Genomic DNA, 20,426 nt, shown 5'->3' on the forward strand with positions numbered 1-20,426 from the left:
CAATTAACTAGATGTTTTTTTTTTCATTACATTATAAACATACATTAATATAATATTATATACGTCTTATATGTATATCACTTACAGAGTATATGGCCGTATATAAATTTTCTTTTAATTATTAACGATAAGTTAAACTCTTAAACATTGTAATAAAAATAGAATACAGCCCCTAATTTGCATAAGACGGCCCTGCTTTAGTGTTAGCCTAAAAGCGCAAATCAAACCTTTATAGATGTCACTCCCTTCGTTTCGTAAATAATCTTAACATTGGCAATTGCACTAAATTTTAGGAAAATCATAAGATAGGAGACAAATAGGGAATTTTATATATAAAATTTAGTTAATGGGGAATATATTCAATTGTTAGTAGGAGAGAAAAATAATTAAAAAAAAAATAGTGTGAGTGACGTTGGTAGAAGAGTAAAATAATGAAATAATATTGGGACCTTATAAATGTTAATAAGATAAACAATTTTTTTACCTCAAATGTATCTCCACTAAATGTACATTACATTATACGGAGTAAATCTTAGTTGATACAATGTACTCTTTTAAAAAAAAAAAAATATTAATTGTTTATTTAGTGTGATAACCGATTCACTAACTAATAAGACGATTATAAATAAGACATAATACTTTTGTCCCTAATATTTTGTCTTATTTGACTTTTTATGGTCTCCAATATGTGTCTTAAAACAGTTTTATCTCCATTTTCTTATACGTAAAAATTATAAATTCTAAATATTAATCAAATATACCATTAAACGAATCCAACAAGATCCTACACATGACTATAATATTTCTTAGGTTTATTTTAGAGGACTTTTTGTGAAAAACTACTTATACAAGTCAGTTTTTGTAAAAAAATTACCTTATTAAAAAATGTTGTAAAAAACTACCTTATAAACAATAAATGTTGTAGGAAACTACCTTATAAAACAATTAATGTTGTAAAAAGCTACCTTTTTGTCGAATTATCTATACTTAGTATTTAAAAACTCAAACAAAATAACACACATGTCATCATTTTATGACGCTTCCCCATCTTCTTCACCTTTCAACAAAATAAGCCACGTGTCTAAAATTCCCTATCTTCTTAACTTCTTTATTATGCTTTCTAAACTTTTCATATTTCTTAAAACTAGTGTTAACCCACGCATTGTGCACGCAGCGTTTTGTGTATCCAAATTTGTAGAATGTTGATGAATCGTTAAGAAAGTCTATTTTTGATTTTGCAGGTTTGAATTCGAAGTTGTACACTACCTATTAGTGATTGAAGAGTTACTTGTGATTGGCAATACGTGGTGAAGTGCATAATTGTTAAGTAAGAAAAGGATGTAGTTATTGTGTTTATTATTTAGATAAGTTTTGATTGTGTAAAGTATAAATTTTGCTTTTGTAAATGATTGAACTTGCGATGAATAATAATGTATCTTCTCTTATATTATGACATTAGTACTATAGATTTGTAAGGTGTATTTTACATATAAAATAATGGGCAGGTCATGCGTGGAATTTTCAAATCTTTTAAATCATCATATTTACATTTCTAACTTATGTAAGACTCGAAACTACACATATGTGCAATGGCACATTATTCTACCATTTTAGCTAATAGGCTTTGGAATAATTTTTGTGAACTTGACATAAATTATGGCATCATATTACCTAATGCTAAGGTGAAGACAAAACATCAAATCATAGGATCATGTACTCAGAATTGAAGTTTAATATGGATTCATTTTATCCACCCGTGCTGCTCTGCACTATCATTCACATTCCCTATCACCCAACAACACATACCCTGCTTCATTATTTTTATAATATTAAAAATAATCATAAAATTCCTTTCAAAATTTACAGGATTTCTAACATCCAGAACACGAAATTAAAACAATAGTCTTAATCATACAAAATAAACATATGTATTTCAGCATAAATCTATCTGTTTATTTCTGATTGTAACACCTATAAGCCGGCCATCAATACTTTAGATTTGAATGGATATTACATTTCGAGTCTCGGATTTGGTCAAGTATAGAGGACGAAGACAAGCTTGAACATAAAGTAATTAGTTATAAAAGTTGAGAAAACAATACAAGGATAATTAAAGCCTTACCCCCTTTGTCTCTAAAGACAAAAGACGCGTATTTTTTTTAGAGTGCTGGTCTTAATATAAAAGTCACTTCTGAGTGCAAGTAAAAAGCCTTCAATTTTGACTTTGCTATTTAATTTTCTACTTTTTTATTCATCCTTTATTTCCTATAATGGTTCAAGAACATAGCTCGTATATATCCCCTAAAAAAATTGTTCTCGTAGCACTTATACTATATGTTTAGAAAAATTCAATGTAATCTCATCACCATTGGCTCAACTCTTAGATATAAAACCCACAATAGAAATGAAATAGTATACAAATTTGCAGGAATTATGATTCAAGACCACATCAAAGCAAATCAAGTATTGGGCATCTAGACGATATAATTAAATAAAAAAAATATATACATTTAATTATAAAAAAAATAAAAAGTAAAAGACGGTTGGAGCATAATTTAGAGATATGGAGTACCACATAAATTACTCTATGGGTAAAATTGATTCACCAACTTTGTCTAACTAGATGAATTTTGAATTAATAGTATAGAATTCATCACAAACATATGTTAATCATAATATATGAAAAAGAAAAAGATTCATAACATTAAAATCAGAATAACCCATAGCTTGAATTGAAGATTTAAAAAAACAAAAAAGAAATTACACATTAGTATATTTGCACTATTAACTACCAAAGTCTCCATCCATTTACTAATTCATTACAAGCAACATAATCTGAAACCATAGAAACGAGTTCAAAACACAAGATACAACGCTACATTTTTTTTTGATACAATGCTACATTAGTTGTGCAGTTCAGCTGATACATTAACCTCAGCTTCATTGCTGCATATTAAAATTAAAGGCAAGCTACAATCTCGAACGAATTCACCGAAAGACATACGAAAAAAACCCTCTGATTTTCGCAATTGTTTCAGAATGATCAGATGGGTGTTTGGGATTCTTTTCAACTTGATCAATGGCTGCTCGAAGTAGCAGAGAGGTAATAAGCAGTAGAAAATAAGGCATGTATAAAACACAGAATGCCACCAATTGATAACATATGGTGATGAGTAAATCCGCATGAAGCTCTATCTTTGCGATTTGCTAGTGTCCCAATCACCAACAGAGACAATCCAATGACAAGTATAAGCCTGAATATGAATTAAAATACCATATGTTTAGTAATCAAAATTGTAACTTTTTTTTTGGGAGATATAATAATTTGAAAAATAATACCGTGTACTTCAGAACCTCTATCTCATAATATGTTACCCGTTTTGAATGGGTATATATATTAATTAAACATATCATTACTTAAAAGAAAATAATATACATAGCCGTAGGGCTACATACTAAAATTGGAAAATGCAAATGAAAATGTCACATTAATTACAAAGATTTGCATATGATTTTAAATTAAATTACTGTTTGCATAAATTAAGACTATTATCTAATGTTCTTTTACATATTTGTTCTCATTTGATTTCTAGCCTCCATTGCTAGATTTTTTTTACTTTTTTTTGAAGGTTTTCCTTCAATCTTCTCCTCTCTCTTTCTCTTCCATCTCTTTTCTTCTGGTCTCAATTGTAAATTTTTATAAGGGGCTTCCACCGGTGTTTTTACTGGTGGTAAGCTCCGAAAAACTTTTTAATTGCTTTCAATAAAGAATCACATCTTATGGTGGTGTTTATTCTATTAGGTTTAATTTATTTGTTTGTTCGTCTGCGAAAGATTGAAGATTCAGGGTTTCACAATCTCCAAAAGTATCTAGAAGACCATATGAGTTTTTTCACCCAAACAACTATTCATCCGTGGATCTCAAACCGAATTAGTGCTAACTCACAGATTGTATTGCTTCGGATGAAGATTTTTATAAAGGCGATCGTTGATCGAATCTGCAATGTAACTAGTTCTAAGGTGAATTGTATTTGTATTGGAATTTTAGATTTCCTCGGAATTGTTTGTAAGTGCCGTTTGGCTATCTGTCATTAATGAAATCATTTTCTTCTTGTCAAAAAAAAAAGCCTTATAAATTTAAAATTGTCTCTTGAATCCCCTAATTGGTTAATTATATTTATATGTAAATACTAAAGCTGTGTTTATTTCAATATTTAAAGCTATTTTTTACTTTCTCCATTTTTTTTTTCCTATTTAGAATTTAAACACTTTTTAATATTAAGTATTAAAGAAACTCTAAATTGATATTAATATATAAGGAGTACAAGAATTATATTGTCAATTGTGTGATGTCTTGTTTAATTATTTCGATTAATAATCAATATTTTTTTAATCGTTGCTCTTCAAAAAAAAAAAAAAAAAAAAAAAAAAAAAAAAAAAAAAAAAAAAAAAAAGTTCTACTAAAGTTTCCAACATTGTAACAGGTACACAACCGCCATCACATTATCACCTATATGCAAACAATAATAATTAAATATCATGCAACAAGTTTATGACAGAGACCACCGGTAAAAATTTCTTCTCAAAGGGTTAGTCATATAGTGCGTATCACACACGTTAAATTGGGCTATTTTCGACCCTTTTTTCTTAATTTTCTTTACTTTTACAATTTAATTTTCAATAAATCTACAGAAGTAGTTGTTTACACAAATTTCGAGTCTAAATAAATAAAGACAGGAAATAAAGTAACAAATGAATTTATATTAATATACGAATTTTGGGTACAATCTCCGTATAAAAGTTTATAATAAAATAAACTAAGTCCTCTGATTCTGTTCCGCAGCTTGACGATGACACGTGTGTGACACCTGTAGGGTGACGTTTGATGACGTCGACTTGAGTTTGAATGCAGGGTGACGTTTGATGATGTCAACCTGTATTCAGGGGTTTTTGTTTGAATACACCTGAGCGAGGGCTTATGAAGCTTAATCCCGTTCAAATATGTTTGAGTGTATCTGAACAAGTCGGCACGAGTTTGATGTGCTTATTGACTTACTTCAGAGAAAATTCCGTTTGAGTTTTATGAGTTTTTGGAATAATGATTTCTGGATCTCCTCAACTGATGGAGGAATAGTGTATTTATAGGAGAAAAGAACCCCTTGAGTGGACTTAGTAGGTTTGGGCCTGACCCATTTTATGACTTAGAAGTCTTTTAACCTGGTCCGTTTAATTTATTTTATAACCCGAATTATATTTGATTAATTCGGATTATTTATTTGGGTGGCCCAAAAAATAATTAAAATGGATTATTTATATGATTTGAACCCAAATTAATTTATTTAATTTAATATATAACACTCATAAAATTTCCATGTCTACAAATTGCCCCCTCGAGACTGTGTCACATACACGATTTGAAGTGTTTGGCGTGACAAGGTCTCGACTCTTTTACTTGACTTGGAAGTCATTAGTACTTAGTACTTTTTTATTTTTCATTTTTTTTTAGTACTGAGTTTGATTTATGGGAATTCTTGAGCACCAAGGTTAGACACTCCTAGTTGTATTAGGTTTTGATCTCCTAAAAGATTGTTGTCCATATAAATCAACGTAAACCCAATTGTCAACAACCCTCTTCTTGCCGAGATAACATCCCAACTTTGATCATTGACGTTGGCCGCTTGTGTATTACCTACTCACGTAGTCAAATCAAGGTAATTTATCTTCGACCCTTAATTTAATCATTCGACATCTAGGAGTAAGGAGACTCAACTCCTTGATTTTTTTATATGGACATTGTCATTCATATTTGCAATTGCATGTTGACCTTGTATTGCCTAACTTCCTTGACGATTTGACTTGCTTTGTCACAAATTTGATAGATTAATTAATCAATCTTGCTCTTCTCTTTATTGGTGTGCAGCACCAAGATAATAAGAATTTGGGTGACTTTGGATTTTGTTTGCAGCCGAAATCTCCAAGAGATTATACAAATATACAGTCCTTTACGTCCAAACCAATAAGTAGTCTGAACTGCTCCTTTTATTTTTTTGCATTCGCACAACTGGCACAAGTAATTAATTAAAGAACTAATCAATTACTTGTTAAATTTGCAACCCTTAATTTGAGTATTCGTCAAATTCGCAATCTTGGCAAAGTTACACCAGTAACCAAAGGTAATTGTACCAAATTTAGGCCTCTTTACTACTCATATTCATGTCAATATAATCACAATCAATCATGATTACTTCTTGTTTAATAAAGTATGAGAGTGTAATTTTTTTGTTTGCGGGTGCCCACGTCAACCACAATTATATTGTGATACTACCTACATCGAAGTAATATCTTCCTTTTTTTTTTTTTTTTTTTCTTTTTTTTTTTTTTTTTTTTTTTTTTTTTTTTTTTTTTATCAATCTTGATATATTTTTGCAACCCAATATTTATTAGCTGCTCCTTAAGCCTAGTTGCAATCCAAACCAAATCAATACCCAATATTTGTATTGTGCACTTTGTGGTTCTTTGTGTGATATCTGCTATTTGCACATATACATCATACGTAAATACACTTTTTTTTTTTTTTTTTGTGGGTATTTTTGTATGTTTGTTCCTTGTAATGTTGTGCATATGACAGATTCACAAGGTAGCCATACGTTGTCGCCCATGTCGCGATGGGTCAGGACTCTTTGTTATGAACCCATCGGGGATTTTAAGTCATGTATGCCAGTCGTTATAAACTTGACATTTTAACACTGGCCGGATAACTTGAAGATTTGAAGTCGCCCTTGTCGCGATGAGTCAGGACTCTTTGTTATGAACTCATCGGAGACGTCAAGTCATGTATGCCAGTCGTTATGAACTTGGCGTCTTTAAGACAGGTCTGATAGCTTGAAGACTTGAGTTGCCCATGTCGCGATGGGTCAGGACTCTTTGTTATGAACCCATCGGAGATGTTAAGTTATGTATGCCAGTCGTTATGAACTTGACATCTTAAGACTGGCCTACTCAAAATTCCTATATGAGATTGACTTCATGATATACTCATTATACATGTGCCATGACAAACACACCCTAATGATTTTTTGTTTGTTTTGCCTTAACGTTCACATTTTATACTCTTGTGAGCCAAGAGTATTTATTTATTTTTTTACCTTACACAATTTATACTCTTGTGTGCTAGGAGTAAAGATTTAGATTTTTTTTTTTTGTTTTTTTTTTGTTTAGCCGTACACAGTTTATACTCTTGCGGGCCAGGAGTAGTACAATATGATGATTTTTTTTTTGATGTGGCTGCACTTGATTTTTTTTTGTCAAGCTGCCTACGTACTTGTTAAATAAACAAGTTATCTTGCAAGATCAAGCCAACGTAGTTCAAACAATGCATTTATTTATTTATTTTTCTGGTAAGCAGTTTATCCTCTTACTTAGGAGTTTACAAGGCTTTCACTTCATGAATAGTAGCGGTTTAAAAACTTGCCATTAATTGGACCTATGCACAATCCCTCAGCATCAATAATTTTGTATGCTCCATAAGTGTAGACTTCTCGTACCACATAAGGACCATCCCATTTTGATGTGAACTTATTTCCAGTTTTGCGCGAAGTAATGATAGGCCTTCTCACTGCCAGGACCATGTCTCCCACTTGAAAAGAACGAGGTCGAACCTTTTTGTTGAATGCGCGTGTCATGCGAGCTTGATAGCATTGCAATTTTTGTTGAGCTTGTAGTCTTTTCTCATCAAGTGCTTCAAGCTCAGCCAATCGAAGCTTGTCATTTTCATCACTATTAAACCCTCTTGAATGGCAATTCTTAGTGATGGAATTTGAACTTTTAAGGGTAGGATAGCCTCAACACCATACACCAACGAGTATGGGGTAGATTGTGTTGCATTCTTGTATGTCGTCCTATATGCCCAAAGTGCTTCCCCTATCTTTTCATGCCAGTCACGCTTAGACTTTGCAACGACCTCGCTTAGCAAACTACAAAGCGTTTTGTTAAATGCTTCAGCTAAACCATTTGCAGGAGCATTGTACATGGATGACCTATGTTGCGTGAACTTGAACTTTTGGCAAAGGCTATCCATGAAGTTGTTGACGAATGACTTTCCATTATCAGTGACGATTCTTTGAGGTATTCCATACCTGTAAATGATATGGGTGCGAATGAAATTGACAACATTTTCTTTTTTCACCTCACGAAGGGGAATAGCTTCAGCCCACTTGGAAAAGTAATCTGTGGCAGCTAGGATGTAAGCGTGACCACCAGATGACTTTGGTGTTATTGGACCAACCACGTCAAGACCCCATCCTTCGAATGGCCATGATGTCACAGTTGGATGTAGTGGTTCTGGAGGTTGGTGAATGAAGTTTGCATGAAATTGACATGCATCACACTTTTTAACGAACTCTATGCAATCTTGAACCATTGAGGGCCAGTAATACCCCGCCCTTTTGATACGATCATGAAGCTTAGGACCAGATTGATGAGCTCCACAAATTTCTGAATGAAACTCCTCTATTGTTTTGGCTGCCTTTTCATCTTCTAGACATCTCGAACATAGCTCGTCAAAAGATCGCCTATAAAGAGTCCCTTTGAAGAGAATAAAACGAGAGGCTCGTCGGCGGATTTCTGTTCGATGTCGTGGATCATTAGGCAGCTTTTGGTGGTCCAAATAGTCAGTGATTGGTTGACGCCAGTCTTCTTTGTCAATTTGGCAGACAGTGATCATGTCAACCTCCTCGACCTCGTCATCTTCAACTTCATATTCTTCAGGTGCAACTACCTAACGATTGCAAACAGGCACATACATGGTTTCCTCTTCCCCCAGTGCCAAAGTGGCTGCAAGACCGGCAAGTGCGTCAGCCATCTTGTTGGCACTCCTTAGAACATGGCTTAGCTTGACAATGTGAAACTTGTCAAGCAATCTTGATGCATGTTTGTGATAAGGAATTAAATCCTCTTTCTTGACTTCATATTCGCCTAAAAGTTGACTTATAACGAGTTGCGAATCTCCATAAACATCAAGATCTTGAATTCCCATTTCAATCGCCATTTGAAGACCCATAATGAGAGCTTGGTACTCAGCCATGTTGTTTGAGCACAACTGAGTTAACACAAATGAGTAAGGTAAAACATGCTTTTCTGGCGATACAAAGACTACCCCTGCTCCTGCGCCATCTTGACGAGCAGCCCCGTCAAAATACATTTCCCATGGTGGTAGTATCTCGATGTTAAACACATCTTCTCCAGGCAAATCAACGGACATCTCCCATTCTGGTGGTACTGGGTGGTCGGCAAAGAAGTCAGCGATGGCTTGTCCTTTAACAGACTTTTGTGGTACGAACACTATATCGTACTGTTTGATGTGTACAACCCATTTAGCTAGTCTTCCTGACAACACTGGTCTTGAGAGGATGTACTTGATTGGGTCGGCTTTTGAGACGACATGAACTGTATGAGCTTGCATGTAATGCTTCAACTTTTGAATGGCAAAAATTAACGCAGGACAAATTTTTTCAATTGGTGAATAATTCAGCTCAGCACCCACCAATGTTCGACTCAAGTAATAAAGAGCTATATCCTTGCGATCTTCAATTTCTTGAGCACACATTGCCCCTAATGATCTCTCTTGAGCAGCAATGTAAAGGATTAGAGGTTTTCTTTTAACTGGTGCCCCCAAAACCGGCGGAGAGGACAAAAACTTCTTTATATTGTCGAACGCTTTTTGACATGACTCATCCTATTTGAATGGAGCATCCTTTTTTATGAGATGACTAAATGGTTGACATCTGCTTGCAAGATTGGAGATGAACCTCCAAATATATGCAAGGCGCCCTTGGAGACCGCGAAGTTCTTTGAGATTTCGTGGTACAGGCATTTCTTGAATTGCCTTAATTTTGGTTTGGTCAATTTCAATTCCCCTATGTTTTACGATGAAACCTAAAAATTTTCCTGAGGTAACACCGAACGCACATTTGAGAGGATTCATTTTCAATTGACATTTGCATAGTCTTTCAAAGATTTTGCTAAGGTAACCTAGGTGATCCTCCCTCTTTTTAGACTTAACCACTAAATCGTCCACATAGCACTCCACAATTTTGTGCATCATATCTTCGAAGATCTTTTGTATTGAACGTTGATACGTAGCCCCATCATTTTTTAAACCGAACGGCATAACTTTGTAGCAAAATATCCCTTTTGGGGTGTGAAACGCCGTGGCTTCTTGATCTTCAAGCGCCATGTGAATTTGATTGTATCCAGTTGTGCAATCCATGAATGACAATGCTTCATGTCCAGTGGTGGCATCGATCATGATTTCTGTGACTGGAAGTGGGAAGTCATCCTTGGGACATGCTTCATTCAAATTGCGGAAGTCCACACAAATTCGCAGTTGTCCATTTTTCTTCCTCACAGGGACAATGTTTGCTATCCATGTAGGGTATTTGACTTCACGAATGAACCCTACATCAATGAGTTTGTTCACCTCATATTCAATTTCCGGGATCAACTCTGGCCTGAATCGCCTTTGTGATTGCTTCTTTGGACTCACACCTTTTTTTTATTGCCAATCGATGAATGGCGACTTTTGGGTTGAGACCTGACATTTCTTTGTAACTCCATGCAAAGACATCTTTGTACTCGGAGAGTAATTTGAAGTACTCATGTTCTTCCGCTTGGGTAAGAAGGGCACTGATGTATATAGGTCGTGGGTCTTTAAGAGTGCCAAGGTTTAACTCTTTTAATTCATCTATTGTTGCTTGTCCCCCGTCTTCAAGTGTCTTGGGAGCTTCATCAGTTTCTATTTCCTCATTGGAATTTGGCACTTCTGCAGCCGTCACATGGTTCGTGGAAACAATCTCTTTATGTTCCTCTATAGCATGGTCTGACGACTCATTTTGGTTAGTGAAAACCATAGTGCGAACTCTTGCCTTTAAAGGTTGTTTCTCAGTGATATCTGTGTCTTGCGTTCTTTTCATGCGAGAGGGAACAACACTTTTCGGCTCGTCATTTTTCATGACGTTGTCTTCCCTTTTCTTTATGCGACTAAAAGCCGACTGTCTTTGTTCTCTGCTAGAGGCATTTTTCATGCCTACGCGGTTAAAGACAGATAATTTTCGCCTTAAGGGTTGAGAACTTGAAGTTTCTTTCAGCCTATGGTCACATTCTCCAAGCCTATCGAACACTGAGATATGAATCCTCGTAATAGATGGTTGAAGTCGATCAAATACAGAAGTTCTGGGAGTGGGAAAATCGTTCTCACCCTCACCTTCCCTGAGTTCCTCGAAAGTAATGTACTGTGAGGAAGAAGTGTCCACTTTACGCCATACACCAATTTTGATTGGTTTGGGGCACTGAAACCCTAAGCCTGCCTTAGATTCTTGATAACTAGAACCATATTCAAGCAGTTTTTTCTGAGTATCATTGAGTCCGCTGGGTTTAATGTCTATGACCTTACCCATGGGTGTTGGGTTTTCAAAATCATATCCCGACTTTGCCAATAGCTTGTATGCATTTTGGCCGAACTTTGCTTTGTTAAGCTCTTTTGCCTTAGACAACTCTATTGATAACTTAGAAATTTGGCTTTGTGCGCCTTTACCCAATGGTACAGTTGTTTTACTCTTCAAGTTTTGGAGAGTAGTGTCATCAATTGGCTTTGCTACCTTTGCATCAAGGTTAACCTCTCGACACTCAAAGGGTGATTCTCCCTCTTTGCGACGTGATTTTGGGATGTATCGCAAAATATGAGTTGACAACTTTGGTTTTTCTTTTATGACAAGATGAGAGACACTCTTTTCGTCTACTTCTACCTTTGGTTGAGGCTTTATTTCAACAGAAGATGTCTTTTTAATTTGGCATTTGAAATCAAAGCAATGCTCTCCTTAACTTCTGTTTTTCCCGTTGAAAGGACTTGCGAAGGTAGTATCTCACTTGACGCCTCTTCTTCCTCAAAAAACTTGGCGTCAGCAAAGTAAGAATCTGTTTTGCTAAAGGGTTTGACATCCCCATTTATCTTCTTTTCGCCCCCACGATAGTACTTAAGACATTGATGGAGGGTCGATGAAACAACACCATTCTCATGCAAGCAAGGGCGTCCTAACAACATTTTGTATGAAGTCTTTGGGTCAATCACATGAAAGAGAGTCGATGAAGTTAACTCTCCCATTGTGAGTTCCAGACGTATTATGCCTATTGCACGCTGACTATCAAGGTTAAATCCTTGGATCACTATGCGACTGTTAGATAGTTCATCCATCTTGATTCCTAACTCTGTCATAGTGTATTTTGGCATGATGTTGACAGCGGATCCACCATCAACTAAAATGCGACTCACTTTTTGTTCGCGAACGTACCCCAACACAAACAAGGGTCTATTGTGGGGTTTTGACCCCATCAACAAGTCATTATCTGTGAAAGCTAAGGACGCGTTGCATGACACACATTTTGTGGTATCCTCCGCAGGTTCTCCAGCATTTTTTACCTTATCGGCATACAACTCTAGGTGTTGAAGTGCAAGAGATAACTGTTGACACATCTATTTAGGCAAATGAAAAATTTGCCTCCATCCCATGCGTGAAGGAAGAGCATCTAAGACAATAGATATTTTTGGGTCTACTACCACCTCAGATTGTTGTAAAGTTGATTCTATTGATGTTTCATCATCAACTTGTTCTTCTTTACTCTCTACAAAGGAAACTGTATTCGCCGTAACCACAGTAAAATAGTCTTCCGGGAAATATTCCTCCAAAGTTATGGGAGACAATGGCTCTTGATCAAGCAAATCTATAGGGAGGACCTTGTGCTTACTAGCCTCCTTTGATTTCTTTTTTCCTTTTGAAGGCTTGGGTTTTCTCTTTTTTTGTTACTTTTTTCTGCGATATGAAGGTTGTGGTTTAGGAGCATGCACTTGTTTTCTTGGCCTTCTCCTTGTCACCAATGTCCACCCTTCGTCATCATCTTTATCTTGGGAGTTAACATGTGTTTGGTGTTCAACTTGGAATGAGACTTCATGTTGAATGGGTTGACTCTCCACAAGTATGATCACTGGCTCCAAACTTCCAAATTGCAAAGTTTGAGCCTGAAATGATGGTTCAGTAGCTACTGAGGCATGATTTGATGTCACTGGCTCGTCGACATCTAGCTCGATTGTCCCATCCTTTGCCAATTGCATAATTTTCTCCTTAAGTGTTATACACTTTTCAATAGGATGACTAATCAACCTATGATACGAACAATAATTGGGATCGGATGTCTTGTTCATTTGCTCAGGGCGCTTTGACTCCGGCAACTCGATGATTTTGTTTTCAAGCAATTTGTCTAGCATGCCAGACAAGTCAGAGTCTGGGAAAGGGTACTTCTTAGCTTGAAGCTCTTTCAAAGTGGGTTTATCTTTCTTGACAAATCTCGAAGATGAACCCTTATTTTCTTCTTTCTTCTTTCTTCTTCCCTGAAATCTTAATGGGTGCAGAAGAGGTAGTCACAGACAACGTCTCCTTAGTTGAAATTTTGGAGGACTTGTCATTTTTATAATACTCCTTCTTTTCTTTCTTGGCTTCCTATGCAAGCCCCTTCTTCTTCTTGTTGTAGGTGATCGAGAGTTCCATGTCATGAGCTCTCGTCGCCAACTCTTGAAAAGATCCTGGTTTGATACCATTTAGGATGTAATGTAGTTCCCAACTCATCCCATTAATGCACATCTCTATGGCAGAGGTTTCAGTCAGTCGATCCTTACATTCCAAACTTAGAGCGCGCCAGCGGTTGATGTAATCAATGACTGGCTCTTCATCCCATTGCGCAGTTTGAGTTAACTCAGTCATGCTAACGACACGCTCAGTGCTGAAGAACTTCCCCAAAAACTCCATTTCCATTTGATCCCAACTGTCAATGGACTCAGCCTCTAAGTTGGTGTACCAGTCAAAAACGGTTCCCTTAAGAGAACGAACGAATTGTTTTACAAGCAAGTCACCTTGGTACCACCATTGTTGCACGTCTCTATAAAGTGTGCAACATGTTGTTTTTGGTTACCCTTTCCATCGAAGAGTTGAAATTTTGTAGGTTGGTATCCAAACGACATTTTCAGCTCATCTATCCTCCTAGTGTAAGGCTTCACATAACGCCGGTTATTATATGAACCTCCCCCTCCAAGTTGGCTCTTGACAGCATTGGCTATCATAGCTTGAACTTGTTCAGTGGCGATTAAATTTTGTGACCCATTTGGCTTTAATTCCGTCAATTTAATGCTACCATTTGAGCTGTCATCACTTTCAGTCTCAATCGTTTGTTTCTCAAGCTTCTTTGTCAAAGCAGCAATTTGTTCATTTTGCTGTCTGATTTGAGCATCTTTTTCCTCCCCATCTTTCTTTAGTTGTTCAAGGATACTGCTCATTTCAGCCAGTTGTTGTTCTACCGTCTTAGTGTGCGTCACCATGACAGCAACAAAAGTAGGCTCAGGTGAGCTCACACTAAACTCATTGTCATGTCCTTCATCAAAGTGATCGAAGGATGAGTTTGTGTGGGTGACAGGCTCGAACGAACCAAACACAAGACTCTCATGTGATTTGCGAGTGAAGGACATGAGAGACCTCACAGAAGCAGTAAGACGAGCGCGACTTTTTCGTGCTTTGGTTGGGATTAACGCGGCACGCAAGCTTCTTGCGGCGGAGTCAACAACAACTTGCTTCATCCCTCTAGTAACGATGCCCTCATCAGTTTGGCTGTTAAGCATTTCAGCCAACTCAGCAGCCCTTTGTTGAGCTGTAGTAGAGATCCTTTTGTCGACAGGGGTCTTTGAGGCCATTTCAAGTTTTTTTTTTTTGGTTTTTTTTAACGTACAGAAACAGAGATGAGAGGCAGAGATAGTCCCACCGAGTGTGCCAAAAATTTGTTTACACAAATTTCGAGTCTAAATAAATAAAGACGAGAAATAAAGTAACAAATGAATTTATATTAATATATGAATTTTGGGTACAATCTCCGTATAAAAGTTTATAATAAAATAAACTAAATCCTCTGATTCTGTTCCACAGCTTGACGATGACACGTGTGTGACACCTGTAGGGTGACGTTTGATGACGTCGACTTGAGTTTGAATGCAGGGTGACGTTTGATGATGTCAACCTGTATTCAGGGGTTTTGTTTGAATACACCTGAGCGAGGGCTTATGAAGCTTAATCCCGTTCAAATGCGTTTGAGTGTATCTGAACAAGTCGGCACGAGTTTGATGTGCTTATTGACTTATTTCAGAGAAAATTCCGTTGAGTTTTATGAGTTTTTGGAATAATGATTTCTGGATCTCCTCAACTGATGGAGGAATGATGTATTTATAGGAGAAAAGAACCCCTTGAGTGGACTTAGTAGGTTTGGACTTGGCCCATTTTATGACTTAGAAGTCTTTTAACCTGGTCCGTTTAATTTATTTTATAACCCGAGTTATATTTGATTAATTCGGATTATTTATTTGGGTGAGCCAAAAAATAATTAAAATGGATTATTCATATGATTTTAACCCAAATTAATTTATTTAATTTAATGTATAACACTCATAAAATTTCCGTGTCTACAGTAGTGTAGATATTCGTCCGTTTCTCTATAGTGGACTGTCTCCCTATGGTGGAGTCGTTAGTTTTTGTTAGTTTGGTTGTTTGTTTTGTTAAGGTTTTTTCTGTGTGTTAGGGTTTATGAAAAAGGTATTCATCTTCTACCCTATTATCAGTTCGTTGGTAAAGAGTTGTGCAGAATCGTAACGGTTGTCAAATCTTCTAAGGCGTTCAAGTAAATCAGATGCAAATCATCCTTACGGTTATAACAAATCGTTAGATGGTCTCTCCGAAAAGGTTGCATATTCCAACGATGTGTACGAGAGATATACCACAGTATAAGATCTATTCAACGATTGTAGCTTTGATGAAGAAAACCCTTATTTGATTCAATTTTAGTTATTTGTTGATTTAGATTTCATCTGTAGATGACGTATGGTTTTTGATTAATGAATTGATTTGTTTCAAAAAAAAAAAAAAATCCTTAATTGTTTGAAAATATTGACCTAGTCTCTTGACTAGCTGACCTCAATCCAAAATTCCAAAGTTTAACCTAAATTAACCCTAAGTAAACCCAAAACGACCACATATGGAAATCAACCCAGCCCAATACAATCCAATGAACCCAATAACCAAATCCAATAATTCATTAATCCTAGTTCAATGACCTCTGTTTTTTTTTTTCGGTTACTTTCATCTTCACGTGATAAGTTTGTGTGTCCCAAATTCCCAATTATCATGGTCTCGTGTTCTTAAAAATTCCAATTGCTCATTTGCCTCGGGTTCCTACATTTTCTAACGCTCATGGGACTGTGGGAGATGTTCCGCACAATTTAGATATCTAGAGTCCAATATTTTATTTTGGGTCGGTCCTAGATATTGCCCCATTTTCTTGTTTAAATACTTTATTTATCTATTTTGAATTAGTTGACGTATTTTAACTTTTAAAATTATATATTAACTCTTCTAACTATTCCATTCCTATTTACTCCATTTCTATTTATAGTATTTATTCCTAATATAATAGAGAAAAGTAGAAATGTAATTTAGAAATGGGAGAGCAACTTTTTGTAATCTATACTAAGGAGTATATACTAAAGTAATTACCGGAGGAGACACTTGGCATGATTTTGTGAAAATTTTTCCCTTCAAAATGCATTTTTTTTCTTTTTTTTTTTTTAAAAAAAATCTATTAAAAAAATTTAAAGGATAGACATTAATAAATTTAAATTTAAAAATAAAAAAAAGTGTTACATAAGTCATTTAATTTCAATTAACTCTATTTCAATGGACTATTATTATATCATACTTTGTAAATTCGTGCATTGCACGGGGACAAAACTACTTATATATATATAAAGAGTCATATTGTTAGATTTCTCACAAGTTTTATTTTCAATGTAGAGCCTCAATTTCATTTAGTTATTTATTTTTTCTTATTGTTGATTTCATAAATTTAAGATTAAAATTATGCATTGTCAAAGGTGATGTTATGTCAATAAATTTGGAATGAAGGATGTAACATGTTTTTGCCATCCATCGTTCTTGCATAAACTTGTAAAAGTGAAAAGGACACAAACCCCCTATCTATTTTGCAAAATTTTGGTCTAAGCCTTAATAAAGTACTCCCTCCATTTCTGAAAGTTTGATTCACTTTGTATTTGCACGGTATCCAATGAACATTTTTGACCATGAATACCTTCGGTTATGTATAAGTGAAAATTATAAGAAGTTGATATTTGAATTTATAATAAGAGGAATTTAATAAGATCCCATATATATGCTAATTTATTTATATTGTATAAGTCATTAAATATGGTCAAAGTTATTTTATTTTGACTTCATAAATAATAAGCTAAGTGAGTCGAACTTTCAAAAACAGAAGTTGTATATTTATTAAGGGGCAAACAAATAGATATAAAAAGGAGGTTTTTATAAACAAGCTAGTTCAAGTTCTATAATACAGAGTACTATATTTGGCATGATTATGAAAAACTTTTGAAATTTGTGTTACATTGAAACAATTTAACAAAATTCCATCTAAAATTATTTAATATACTCCTTAATATTTCAAAAAAATTCTTTTAGTCCAATAAAACATGAGGGAAATTTAACATATACTAGGAGTTCCAATATTCTAGTCATTCTATTACATTTACTACCATCATTGTAGTCTATTAGCTTCAAATTGTATTGTCACCTTCCAAATTTAGCAATCATGCTAGTGTTTTTAGCTAAACTCATTGTTTAGCTAGCTAGGAGTTCCAATATCCTAGTCATTATCTTACATTTACTACCATCATTGATTTATTGTAGTCTATTAGCTTCAAATTGTATTCACTTTCCAAAATTAGCAATCATGCTAGTGTTTCTAGCTAAACTCAACAACAATCAATCCAAATAGATAGAATAGTGTTAATAGAAATAATGAGCTATCAACTAATTCCTATCCTCAAATAATTGTTATGTTCTTAATTAAATTAGTTACTAAATGACTCTTTCGTTGTGTTTAAAGGAAAATTTTACAGATTCATTCAACCTATCTGATGTCGACTCCACCACTAAAAAACTATCTCACTCTCACTCTCACTCTTTTATTCACATCTCATGTAACATGGGACTCTTCACATTCTTTCCCAATCAAATACTACTCCCTCCGTCCCGTAGTACTATTATGTGAATAATAAATGCTAAAAAGACGCTTTGTATTGAGGGAGTAGTAATTTTACTTTCTTACTAACAACCAAAAAATTATTTTGTTACCCTATTATCTAATCGAATATCCATACCCAAGCCTAAATCAACGATTATTTAAGGACAACAGGAGTACATTACGAAATTAAAGGAATAGATTTACCATGTTAAGAGGAAGCATCCAGTTGTTAATTGGCGATTGGCGTAAGATTTGTGCTGATCTTCTCGGGAACAAAGACACATACAACCACCAAGTAAGCTTGATATAACGTGTGCTAGTATCAATAGCCCTGCTGCTGCTGCTCCTAACTTGAAGGCTTGTTCACTTGGACTCTTACACTCAAATATCCACATCTTCAAGTGTTTCGACTGTCATACGAAACAATCATTTAAAAAGTTTCGAGAACAAATCCTGTCTATATTATTTATTAACATAACTCGTGAAACCAACAATTTTATTTATTTATTTTTTTTTTACCTTGTTTTGAGCAATTTCTGCCTCAAGGCCACAAAGTCCTGCTGCAATATCTAAAGCAATGACCAAAAGACATACAAAAAATCCTCCCATTTTCGACATCGTTTCGAAAAGAAGCAATGTGATAAGATGGATGGTATACTGGTATTGTATTGTGGTTTAGGGAAGTGATAATATGATGTAAATTTCTAGAGTATGTAGTGTTAATGAACAAGCTAAGATAAACTGTGTTGAAAAAGGTTGGCTTGTTCACACGGTTTGTAACATGAAACTTGAACCTTTTTAAGTGTTTTGGAGTGATTCTTTAGTGTAAATGTGTATTTGGGATTCTTTATAAGTAACAAGAAAAAAAAAGCAGGGTGTAAAACAGCTAAAGGGTCCGTGCTTGGAGCTATCTTTATTATATTCCATGGTCTAAAAGTGAGATTGATGGGTCCTTTACATTTGGGTCCTTTTGACTTTATCATAACATGTCCCCTATAAGCATGGTACTCGTATCTGGCTAAGGGATAGATTTGTTTCTTCAAATGTGATATGTGCATGTCTCTTTTAAGTACACGTATTGAGATATAAGATGGTTGTGGATTGTGTCAAAAATTTTAAAAAGGCGGTTTAGACAGCTCAATGCCAAAAGCTATAAATCTAGTTTATTTTAGCGTGCCATGTTAGGTCGTATCATAATTCACAAAATAAACATGGATGGCGAAGTCCGAACCATGCCTCAACATAGTGTTAAGTTGTGTTGGGCCTACACTTCTTTTTCGATCAGGTCGACATGTGCATCTTTACTTAGATGTATAATGGATTTCACATCTAAAGAAGAATTACAGTGCAAAGTGTATCGAATCAAGTATCAAATAACGGAGTATATGAATTTCAAAACATGTTAACGGAGTATATTGTCAATTTTTCAATTTTTTTTTATTTCTTTGCTGTAATGCTGTAAGGATACATTTGGGCCTAACCTAAGCCCAGCCTGATCCATGTAAGGCCACCCAAAATTTCCTTTCATCCAAAAAGAAAAATGTTCTTGTATGAAAGAATAACCTTAGCTCCATTGATATACACATCCCCAAGGCATAAAAATAAACATAAAGTATACGAAGTATTTTCTCTTTTATATAATAATTGTATTACTTGGAAAAAAGTTTACAGTATTATTGTCTTTACTTTTAACTTCTTGTGGTTATTTTTTGCTTGTTAGAAAATTAATGTTTTTCCATAATGTTGAAAAGGGGATTGACAAAAACGGGAAAACTAAACGTGCTAAAAAATAATAATATCAAAAACGGAAAAAAAAAAAAAAAAAACCGAAAATAAAATTCAGAATTTTCAGAAACAAATGTAATATATTCAAATAAACCTTGCCATAATTTGCTTGAATCATATACAGAGTGCATTAGATATAAGCATATGAAACATTAACTCTCCTGAAAAATTTCCTGGAACTAATTGAAACCAATGAAGAGACTAGAAGATGGTGGCTTGTAAGAAATGTTAAGCTTCTACTTACAGCTCTTCATAAAAGAGTCAAAAAGGACCAAATTAGAGTTACAGAGACAAAACTGTTTAACCTTGATATTGAGAGTCTGAATCGTTGTTTAACTTTGATACGGCATTACGGGTCATAAGTCATAAGAGTATAAGGCTACTTTACTGCTAAGCACACCCCATTCAAAAAAAGGGAAATTCAGCGTAAATACAAACACAAAACAGGTGACAATAGTTAT

General features: G+C 34.9%; 1 protein-coding gene across 1 annotated transcript; it reads right to left on the reverse strand.

Annotated features, from left to right (window-relative positions):
- Positions 1-2,486: 2,486 nt before the first annotated feature.
- LOC145589505 (protein VASCULATURE COMPLEXITY AND CONNECTIVITY-like) lies at positions 2,487-19,020 on the reverse strand. The gene is made up of 3 exons (XM_081646099.1): positions 18,700-19,020; positions 18,385-18,590; positions 2,487-3,254 (listed from the first exon to the last, which is right to left on the reverse strand). Exons 1-3 carry the CDS (start codon positions 18,796-18,798, stop codon positions 3,077-3,079), a joined length of 483 nt encoding a protein of 160 aa, XP_081502225.1. The 5' UTR covers positions 18,799-19,020; the 3' UTR covers positions 2,487-3,076.
- Between the last annotated feature and the right edge of the window lie 1,406 nt (positions 19,021-20,426).

Source organism: Chenopodium album, chromosome 17 (genome assembly GCF_948465745.1).
Source record: "Chenopodium album chromosome 17, dcCheAlbu1.1, whole genome shotgun sequence".
Taxonomy (NCBI): domain Eukaryota; kingdom Viridiplantae; phylum Streptophyta; class Magnoliopsida; order Caryophyllales; family Amaranthaceae; genus Chenopodium; species Chenopodium album.